This window comes from Battus philenor, unplaced genomic scaffold (assembly GCF_028537555.1).
Source record: "Battus philenor isolate CCGP_79_NKW_IND1 unplaced genomic scaffold, ilBatPhil1.0.hap1 SCAF_19, whole genome shotgun sequence".
Taxonomy (NCBI): Eukaryota; Metazoa; Arthropoda; class Insecta; order Lepidoptera; family Papilionidae; genus Battus; species Battus philenor.
The window spans coordinates 3621800-3633426 of record NW_027181681.1 but is presented as its reverse complement, the minus strand read 5'-3'; the positions used below and the strand labels follow the sequence as shown (position 1 = coordinate 3633426).

The 11627-nt window shown below is 33.2% G+C and overlaps 1 protein-coding gene across 1 annotated transcript in view; it reads right to left on the bottom strand.

Annotated features, from left to right (window-relative positions):
• The window catches only part of Hil (Hillarin), an 84825-nt gene that overhangs the window by 5670 nt on the left and 67528 nt on the right, over positions 1 to 11627 (bottom strand). Inside the window, exons 6-10 of the mRNA XM_068764183.1 lie at positions 10265 to 10381; positions 7540 to 7739; positions 6037 to 6259; positions 3646 to 3872; positions 111 to 329 (exon numbers count right to left, since the gene is read on the bottom strand). Coding sequence (XP_068620284.1) covers positions 111 to 329; positions 3646 to 3872; positions 6037 to 6259; positions 7540 to 7739; positions 10265 to 10381 — 986 coding nt within the window. The remainder of the gene's footprint in view (positions 1 to 110; positions 330 to 3645; positions 3873 to 6036; positions 6260 to 7539; positions 7740 to 10264; positions 10382 to 11627) is intronic.

Below are 11627 nucleotides of genomic sequence, written 5' to 3'. Positions count from 1 at the left end.
TGATGAAAGGCCCTTCCGAGTTCATTAGACTAAGACTATATTCTTTGTCTGTTCAGGCGCGTCATGTATGCGGGTGTTAAGGGTGGTCATGTTTTGCCAGAGGTATTCACCTAAGACTGTCCTGCTTGCCGCGGCTGCCCGGGCGGGGAGCATCCTTCGCATTGACGAGGTGCCGGGCTCCCCAGTTGCACTGCACGAAGCGCCACGCGCCCGCCACGTATACTGCATTCCAAGAGTTGCGGAACCGGTTGTCCTCGAAGCGCACGCCCGGCTGGTAACCGGCGGATTTGCTATAGCCCTTGATCACAACGCAGTGGAGGCCGGCGTAACTGCAGATATTAATATAGTCGTTAAAGTCACTTATTAAACTTAAAAATATTTTTTTAAATGTTGTACACAGGTGCCCAAGTAGCATGTATAAATTACACGGGTACGTGAGGATAGGACGCTGAGGGCGCTTAGACTAAAACCTTTTTTAAGGTAGCGAAGCACGGAGGCTCCCGGGGAGCGCCAACTCGAGCCACTACCGCGACACCGAGCATTTAGATCACTTAGGTCAACTCTCCAGAGTGACTAGGTTTTAGAGCATTCACGAGTGGACAACCGCTTGAACTGTCACTCGATTTAATTATGTATTACACTATAGTGTTAAATGTATTGTAAATACTAATAATTATTGTAGTGTCAAGTGTGTTCTAATACATATGGTTTCGAATGAAATGCATGCTGTTATCCTATGAACTAAAGACTTATATTTCAATAATAAAACGGCATGGAAGACTATTATTGACTGTTAAATGAACATTTCTACCATATTGTTGCTTTAAATGATTATTTTATTTCATTAAGAGTCCATCGAAGTTCATCATTTTATAGCTAGTTTTACATTCATTTAAAACATAAGACTAAACGTTTCCGTGTATATCTAGTTAGTAAGTTGGTATAACCAAACAAAAGATTTAAAAATAATGTTATAAACATGACAAATTAACAAGAAAAAAATGTGACAATAATTATGTATATTTAAGTAAGAAACTAATAAAAGAAATAAATAAATCTTTAAATTTTTGTTTTTTATGCATTGTTATTTTGTTCAAACATGTTATTAATTTGTCATCGCCTTAAAAAAATAAAATATTTTTGTTATAAATTATAATTAAAATGCCCTCTGTAAGGGATAGACCTCGCCGAAAGACATCTATGTGGGATTTACCATAATCGCTAAGCTTGGCAGGCTAGTTGGTGATCGCAGTATGGTGTTATGGTACGCAGAGGACGTTGCTGTCCAACCTCTGGAAATTTGTTTGTGTGCAGTGGCAATCCTATATAATTATTGCACATTGTGAATTATACGTAAAACTGTATTCCTGGAATAGAACCCGCGACATACAGTCGCAAGTCTTACTCCTCTACCACTGGACAACAACTGCTCTATTATTATTATGCCCTAGTGGTATAAAACGTGCGCTATTACAGTGATTATATGAGATGTTGAACTATCGAATTAGATTGTTTTCTGTGTTTCAACAAATAAATTATTTATTAATATAATTATAAACGTATAGGTCGTATTATAAAGGCGATTTTTTCTTCACAGTCCTATTTTCATTTATGTAGGTAGTGTCCGTCTTGAAATGCTTTGATGGACTCGATGACAAATTGTTTGCATATCATCCTATCGACTGTTTTCCCCGGGACAACAGTAACGGACAGTCCAGTTATTGATTTATCTTTTACTGTTTACTTTCCCTACAATCAGCAGCTTGCCGAAATTCTCTGATGGAAACTTTTTTTTTTTTTAAATAAGAACTTCTTGGTAGCGTATTGCGGAGAGCTTGGTCTAAAATTTTTGCTGGTTCCGGGGGGGGGGGGGGAGAGGAGGGATAGATTTATTAAGGCAATAAAAACGTGGTGAGTGTTTTAAGTAAGTTTTTCGAAAGTTGAATAAATGATACTGAAAATTCGACTTCTCTGTTTCGTCGCACGTTACGTGTTACGTACAAAGAATACCGCACGAGAACAAAGCCAAACGCAAGTTCACATAATGTTTTTTGTTTCATTCTTTAGTGGGATCGTGGGATATAATAACGGTATTTGAATGACGTAACAAGAGCGCCGGCTAAAAAATTGTAACAATGAATGTAATTTTAATTTACAGCCTCCCCCGGTACATAATTAACCTAAACATATGTACTATAATCTGATATGTCATTGTTTTTGGCGGGAAATACGTCCATTCAAGAAAGTACGAGGAACTAATTTACATAGATAACTTTTCAACTATACTAAAATACGTTGTTTAAAACTTATCAGTAAACATGTAAAAATACTGTTTGTAACTTTAAAACGCAATCGTCGCAAATACCGTGAATTGACTTTGTTAATTTTTTTTAGTTTCAAGTTCCGTCGAATACAAAGTATGGTAAATAAAGTCCGTTTTTTAAGCCGTCGTCGATTCCCTCTGCAAGACATAGGACTCTCCCAAAGGTATCTATGTTGAGGTGATGAAAGGTATTATGGTACGCAAAGGACGCTGCAGCTGGAACGCTTCTGGAAACTTCTTTGAGAGCAGTGAAAGTTCTATGTAATTAAAGCACAGTGTGAATTATTTACAAAACTGTATCCCGGGAACCGAACCAGCGAGTGATGATCGCACATTTCAGTCTTAGAGGAATGTAACAGCGGTAAAACACGGAGCTATCACTGTTTAGGTCATCTTCAACAATTTTTTATATTTATCAAGAACATTATACTGGTTCTATTATTTTGTGCTAATTACTTTTATTTATATACAATTTATTGCATTGTAAATAAAGACTAAATATACCTATGACTTTATTGATTAATAATAAAACAATATACATACTTGTTTTTTCCGAGTAATGTAAAAGGATTTTAAATGCCATTAAAAAAAACACTAATTCGATTTATAAATTTTGATTTACGGTGTATTAGCCGGTCATAAGTAATCTTAGAAAATGAAAGCAACTACTTATCTTAGTTAAGGATTTCTTACATTTGTCTGCTGTTTATTTAGTGCAAAATTATAATAACATCTTGAGTGATAAAAAAAGATCATAAAAAAAACTGTAACTAGACAATACTCTATTATTATTATAATTATAGATCTTACAGGAGGAAAAAATATAATAATAACTCTACTCAACAATTAATAGTAAATATATTATAACATTGATGTTGTTAGCGTAAGAACTAAACTTATATATACAAATAATTTTACGAAGTACTAATTTGGGCGGTGGTACCCTAACGGTAAGGACAGAGACTTATTATAGTAGGTCGCGAGTTCGATTCCGGGGATAAAATCTTATATAGTCCACATTTTGTGTAATAAAATATAGGTGTGGTATACCAAAATACCACATCGCGATCGCCAATCGGTCTGTAAACGTGGCGATTATGGTATATCCATCTTAAGAAATTGATTTTTAGACATTTAAACTGATACTTCTACTGACACTAGGTACCAAATACGCGGCCAATACGTTGAGTAATAAATAAAAATTTGTTATTTTTAATAAAAGGAAATGAAATAAGAATAAATAAAAGATTCCTGTCGTGTAGCGTCAGGGTATTTTTAGGTGTGAATAATGAAAAAAAGAAATAAAACATCAGTAAATCTACCTGCACAATCTCTTGAACAGTACGTGGTAACTTTCTGTTCCGTGTTTGATCCCTCTGAGCAAACCGAGCGGTGAATCGCCTCTTAAGTTGTCGTCAAACTGTATATTGTTCAGGTTCTTCACCGTGATCCAGCGGAAGATTGTCCTGGCCTTCTCCACGTCGCTGGCGCATCGGCCTACAAGCTGCCGGACCAGGTCTGTGAAGGTCTTCTGGTCTTCTTGGGCCACCTGGAATATTATTTAATACAAATATTGATGTAAAACGTGTGAAAGAAGATCAGAACGTGAAGAATTAATTATTTTGTGAAGGAAAAGAGAGAAAGAAGTTGCGGGGAAAGAGCAATGAAAATTAAAAAATTGTTTACACACGCATTGTGGTGTCCCTGCTCCAAACAAAGCAGCGGGAATGAGATATCCCCAAAAACGGTGCTACTATTATAAATAAAGAAAAAAACTATTGACGTATCTTAGTTTTAATGATCTTTGTTTTTATTGAAGTGTTATTGGGCAGGACGCGTAGTGAAGAAATTATTTTTTAGCGCTAACTCTATGTACATCGCAGTTTTAATTACATATTTAGTATTAATATGAACGTAGACGAGAATATACATATACAATCAACTATGTTATTAAAATATTTATTTCTTAAGTATACTTTTTACAAAAAGAGTCTAGGTCTCATATATTTATTTGAATGCTACCGAATACTGCTGTCCATTTACAAGACGAATAGATGATGTATTTAATGGAATCAGGCGTTACCTTACGGAAGTTCATTCTAAGTAAGGAAAGGACCATATTGGTCCTTATCTTAATTGAATAGATGATGTAGGTCACTTTTAACCGAACTTATTTAAAATGGATGAACGTCCAATGCTGGACAGACCTATGTCCTTGAAGCCGTAGAATGTTATACGGCAAAAAAATAACGCAGATGATGACGATACATAAATAGCTCTTTAAATTGAATTTATTTAAGTAAAGGTAAAATTTTATAATTAAAACGATGAACATTATATATGTGTATATTTGGTTCGTTCGTTATGGAGACAGGATACGGAAGATCAACACTCAATTATCGTAAAAACGAGATTACAATTTATATATATATTTTTTTTAAATATTCAAGTTCCCAGCCTTGACGGAATTAAGCGCTGCGTATTTTCGTCTTTATCTGTATGGAAACGGATGCGGTATGTGGACATATGAACAGACTATAGCATATTTTTTTGTTATAGATATTTCATGATTTAATTTAGCGCGCATTTTTGATGCGTTAAATTTTGTTTTCAAATCCGGAATGTGATGAAACCTGATTTATAATGTAGATATATATTGTACACATAATAAATTAGTAAGAAATTTCTATTTTTGATAAATAAAAGGGATGTAAAATTGATATACAAACATATTCATTGTAAATGAAATAATAAATGTGATAGTAATAATTATTATATTATTAATAATAATAAAGCTTTAATCGATTCCGACCACATTATAACATGATAAATAATTATTTTTTTACTAACTTTTGTTATTATTTAATTTAATTATAATTGCTATTAAATTTAATTTTTAACTATTTATTTAATGTTTGTATTCCGATAGGGTAAAAATCTCTTAAAATGACGGTATATGTGTACATTTTGTATTTTTTTTATTAATTTGGACTTAAAAAAATTATACATTTTGTAAATGGACGTATATATAAACGAATGTTAAAGTTTAAAAATGTAACCACTACGTTGATTAATCTAAGTTAACACAAAACAATGTAAAAAAAATTGTCAATTTTGTTCGTAGTTATTTTATTTATAAATAATTATACATAATGTCCTGTTTTCTTTTGTAAAATAGGTTTACTGTTAACATAAAAAATATGCCAGTTGGGTGGACTATGTAATGTAGTATAAACCGAGGTTTGTAAGAGCGCCTTTCGGCACGGTTACGGTAAGGCAACTAAATTAAACTAGTGAAACTGTAGATGCCTACGGGCAAACAACATTTGTGACTCACAAAAAAGATGTTCGTTTTCTATTTATTTATACCACAGGTTTCTAAATTTATGCAGGTTCAAAATTCGTAAGTATTTCTTAAACTCAAATATCTGAATTTGATAGTGAAGAAGAATGTTGGCTTGACTCCACTTATAAATGTGTAGATAATATTATTTTAAAAGCTCAACGACTATCGCTTGTATAATCTTGAATATTCCATATTCAGTTTAACGTGTCCAGAGGTGCACAGTCTTATCTATCTAATCTTTATATTTTTGTCGAGTTTTGGGAAAAATAAGGTAAAAATGTAATATATAATTTTGAAAGTGTTCTATGGGAAAAAGGTATGGCACCAATGATTTAACCAAAAAAAAATCCAGTCGGCGATTACGTACCGATATAGCGATCTTGTCAACGTCAGCAAACTCTAGTGGGTCTGTGTAGATGTGGAACTTGGAGACGAGCGGTGGTTGAGGTGCCGGAGCCCGAGCAGGGTATGGTGGTGCTTCTTCCCCGTCCACGTACAGGGATGATGCCGCCATGTACTCCGACCGGCGCTCCTGTATCAGCTCCATCATCTCATGGCTCTGTTTCTCCACGAGCGCTGCTGTTGCCGCTCTGAAGACAATATAACATATATTAAAAGGACTTGCTATCTACTACCCGCCTCGTGTAAACCGTACTACTTTTTGTCGATTTAATTTCATAAAAATCCATTCTTCATTACATTTCATTCCATTTACGCTACAAAAAAGAGTTGTCGCCAAGATTTGTAATTTTTTTTTCTGTAAGGGTGTTATATTTTGAAAACAATAACCGTTTTGTTACGAGAATAATTAATATGCACCGTTGATGCTGAATACATTTAGATAAACACGAATACCGATACATACCGATTAAATGCATAGTTTTTTATTCTATAATAGCGAGTAAATTATTAAATAAATGACTAAAAAATTGGTTTAATTATTATCATTTCCTTAATTTATAAGATGTATGCATAATACTTGTAATTTATTTTATAATAATCATATAGTGTATACTTATCTAATTACGTCCTAATTTCAAATTAGATAATAGGTTTAACAAAAAATGACTTCTTTTTACATCTTGACGATATTATTTTTGATATTTATTTATTCAAAAAAGGAACAACTAAAGTACATGCATTAAAATTATCTATAATCGCAATTTGTAAGTTATAAACGATTGCTAATTTTGATGAGCTTTTTAAAAAAGTCGGAAAAGGCTGAATGCACGTCGCATCCTACTGGTCTTACCAAAATCTACGGAGAAGCCCTATGTCCAGCAATGAACTTGAAATAATGATGATGAAGAATTAATTATTACAGAAAAACCTTAAAAAATTCAAGCAAATGTGCCAAAGCTTCTTTTCGGAACTTGCATAATGTTGTGCCAAATTTATCGAAACAGGTGACTTCATGTTGAGCAGTGATATTATATCATTGCTAACATCACTCATCAACCTTCTACGACACGCCATTTATAGCTTCCTATTTGTTAGTATGGATATGATTTTAGGGAGGGCTATCGAGGGAACTTCGCTGCGAGATCCCATTAGAAATCAGGAGATCCAAATTCACCGAAGCATCAGCCGCAACAGAAAAATTGTTTGTCTATAGTGACAGTGGAGGAGCATCGCCCGTGCAACCGATGGTGGTTGGGATGCCGAAAGTTTTTCATTTTATACATTTTTTCAAGTGGCGACCACGTTCCGTTAGATGTGGCGTGGGTAGGCCTCTTATGTTCGCGGGAAATCACTGAATGGGAGCAGCGCAAGGCGGGTGATCTTGGCGATCTTTGCGGAAGGCTTTTACTTGGAATTGGCGTCTATCGGTTGACATGATGATAATTGTTTATTATTATAAAAGTATTACCTTTCATGCTCTAGCATCTTGCGCGTTAAACTCTCTTTCTTCTTATCCCTTCTTAGCGTCATATTCTTTTCCAAGTCTGCCCTCTCCTGCTGGTGGCGGAGCGTGAGAGCTCCGATCTCAGAGTCTGGTCTTCGCTTCTTGACCTGCATTTCTTGCTGGAACCTCGATGTCAGTCGTTCCAATTCTCGTTCCCATTCATCCTACCATATTAAAGATTAATTATTTTCATACAATAAAGTGTATACATATAAACCAATATTACCATTCATCATCAGTATTTTTATGTTTAGAAAAACGTGTTTGAACATTTTGTGTTTGTGTTATATATTTGTTTTGCAGAACATGTTATTTATCTATACGGTGATTATAAGTATAAAATTTTAGTGTGTAGGTTATATGTGTAAAACCTTTAAAGGGGTGTCCCATTTGCTGTCAATTAATGTATGGTACAGCCTATTCAAAAAATACTTCTATAAAAATGAACATCCTTATTATGATATATTAAAAATTAATACATTAGATAAATAACAATTATTGTTATTTATCTAACCCTGCAGATTTTGTACTGCCGGAAGTTAGTTGTATTCTTATAGAAAACATAATTAATGTAACATATTTCAGAGTGATCACATTATACACGCTGTTTATAAATTTTAAAGAAAGTGTAAATTTTTAATAGCTTTCCCTAACAAATGAATTCACTTCTTTACAAGTTTTACACAATCAAGCAGTCGCCTGTATACTTTTATAAATAAAATTTCACTTTTACAATACGACATTTGTTTTGTAATTATATCTTTATTTTTAGATATATTATAGATTAATATTTACAAATATTGTATAATTTTAGATATATAATTTTATAGAGGTACATCACAACAGGATATGATACGCAGCTATTTAAAACCGTACTTGTTTTTTTAACACACGGAACAGGTTGTTGGTAAATTATATCGTCCGAAAGTAGCCAAGGTCGGTGGATCCTGCACATAGTTTTCTTTACATGCGTATTGCGTTAGACAGGAAAAATGCGTTAATAATTGCATATGCAAATCTGGTTGAAGTTTCTTCATAGCGTTACTAATGACCTGTAGTCCAAGGTACAGTGAAATTGGGAAAAATCCAAATATTACATTAAACGCTTAGATATTAAAGAATTCCAGCGGTCTACTAAGACAATCCCTGTTATACTGAAGTATATCTCGATAGCACCTCCTGTCTATATTTTTAGTTTAAAGTTGCATTTGAATACGTTATTAAAAATGCGTGTGAAGTGTAGATGGGTATTACAAGTACATGCTGGAGTACATGCGCTAATGCTTGCACTGCCTCATCTGATGCATGTCCACAGTATGTATACGTTTGATCTATTTCGACCACTGATTATTAGGTGGCAATATAAAACTGTGGTCACACTAAACATTTTTAGAGTTTTAAATATTCGTATTTGAATTAAATTAGTAGGTTTTTAAAAAGGATGTTAACAATAGAGATCTTAATTTGATTACTGTTTCTATTAAACTAGGCTCAACAGTACTTTTATTAATGTTTAGAAATATTATCAGCGACTGTCATCATTAATATGATTTTGGTGATGTCTAAAAACATGGTTTCTTAGGATTTTCATATATTTGACTAACAATGTCTTTAGAGATTCGTACGTTTGAACAATAATTCTCTTTGTGCCGACATATTGCTTTTCATTCCTCTAAAAACTATCCATTCCCGTAAAACATTCGTAATGTTTTACGGGAATGGTAGTTTTTAGTATTACTACTACTTAGTACTCTTAATATATTTTTTTAATATCACGTGATTTGACCATTCGAAATATGTATATAAAGATAATAATTATATTTTCAACAATCAAGTGATTTTTAATGCAGTTAAGTCGACATACATATTTGAATTTGCACGAGGCCACACCGGGTCGGATACAACGTAAGACATCTGGTGTGTCACGAACCTAACCTTTACCACGCTACTTTATAAAAGCCTTCCGTGATTATGTTCCTACATTGACTACAAAGTTAAATGTCGACATGCATTTACAGTTTTTTTTATCATTTAAAACTTTGTCATTGTTTGTTTTCACGCTAAGGGATGACAATTTTATTACATATACCAGATAGTTATGTGACGTTAACAAGGCTATCTTATAAAGTATATATATACATCAGTGCATAAGAACTTGTTCTAGTCCAACTTGACTATATGATACTCGTATTCGCCGGATAAATAAAAAAAGGAACAAGAAAATAATGTTTTAGCTTCAGCTTCTTATAAGTTTAAATTGTTATAGTAGGAATCTTTTATATTTTCAAAACATGCTGGATATTGATAACGATAGTAATAGAGGTTAATAAATTATTTTACAGTTCGTTTGCGTTGAGAACGCACATAATCATCATTGTCCGCTGACCCAGGAATGCTCCGGAACTAAAAAAATCTTTTAAAATCAGTTGCTTCCTTTGAAACTATGTATTCAACTAATCACTATAAGCATGACTTTTTACTTAGGAAAGGTTTGATTAGATTCAGGTCATTTCTAGGTCGACGGGCAATGATTCACTGCATTCTTAACGCGTACAGACTATAAATTATATGAATAAAGACATGAACAAATATTTTGGAGGCCATGTTTATGTAATATAATTTTAAATCGATGTTTTGTTTTTATGGTGTATATGTTAATTATGGTGCTGCATAAATGTTGTCAAAATACCTGAATTTCTTCTCGTATTCTTCTGTTTTCTTCTTCGCGATGCTTAGAGAACTTTCTGTACAAGTCGTCTTCTTCTTGGCGGTGTTTCATCTCCAGCTTTGTCTGTTCATCGCGATCCTGAAACAATTTATGTTTTTATGAATAGAAATACTTATTCAACTTGATTGATTTAATTGGGTTCTTATTTCATTCATTAACAAAATTAATGAATATATTTTTTTTAAATTTAAGACAGACGTCAAATGTCAATTAAAATTCCCTCGGTTTCAAAACAATATCAAAATGTCCAATAGTGTTTAATTTTTTTTATATTATTATCATTCATTTTATATAAAGTAGATTGACGGAGATCTTTTACACTCGACGATAAAATCTATGTTTAGCGATCTTAGATTTATGCAATAGAACTTATTTAACTTTTCATTATATGCATTCAAATTTTCAAATATCCTCTTTAAATCAAATCGTGGTATTGCTCCCTCCGACAGACGTATTAGAATAGTACTTTTTAAAATTCATTAAAGCCATTATCGCGAAAAGAAAACCTGTTAAGAAAAACAAGACATTGATAATAACCACGTTACCATTCCGTATTTTGTTTCCTTATTGATGCTTATATTTGTAATTAGAGCCGTCGTAGCTCAGTGGTAACAGACTTATTGTAAGTTGCGTGTTCGATTACTGGGATACAATTTTATGAAAATTACACTTTGTGCATTAATTATGTAGGATTGCCACTACTCACAAACAAGTTTTATAACACCATACTGCGATAGCCAACCCATCAGCTAAGCGTAGCGATTATAGTATATCCTCCATAAATATCTTAGTGGGCGCCCCATGCCTTGCAGTAGGAGTCTATGGGCTGATACATCATTGAAATAAGAAAACATTATATTGTTAAAATTAGGTGGGGAAAATGCTTTTTTCGGCCGTTTTTCAATTAATACAATATGTTAAGACAACAAACCTTAGGAATGTAATGACTTTTCTTTGAGATTTATTGATTTTATCTAAAAGTCCAATCTATTCAAGTGTATGAAAATATGAGCAGAAAAAGCATTTATCAGTTAGTTTATTAATAAATAATTAAATAAATGATAAAGTAAGTATAAAATATAAAACTCCACCTTCCAAAGGTGCAGAAAAATTTTCAGACTTGCTCAAAGAGTTATTTGAACGTGATCAGGTCGACACCCAAACCTTCTCATAGAGAAGGCATCATGCTATACTCCCACTTCCTTTTTCAAGACCAGAAAGAGGCGTACTGAGAAAGTCCTTACTGTACCGTACTTTCTACTACCCATTCATCACACCATCTTTTTATGTCACTCAGAACACTGCATGTACAGACCTCAAAACA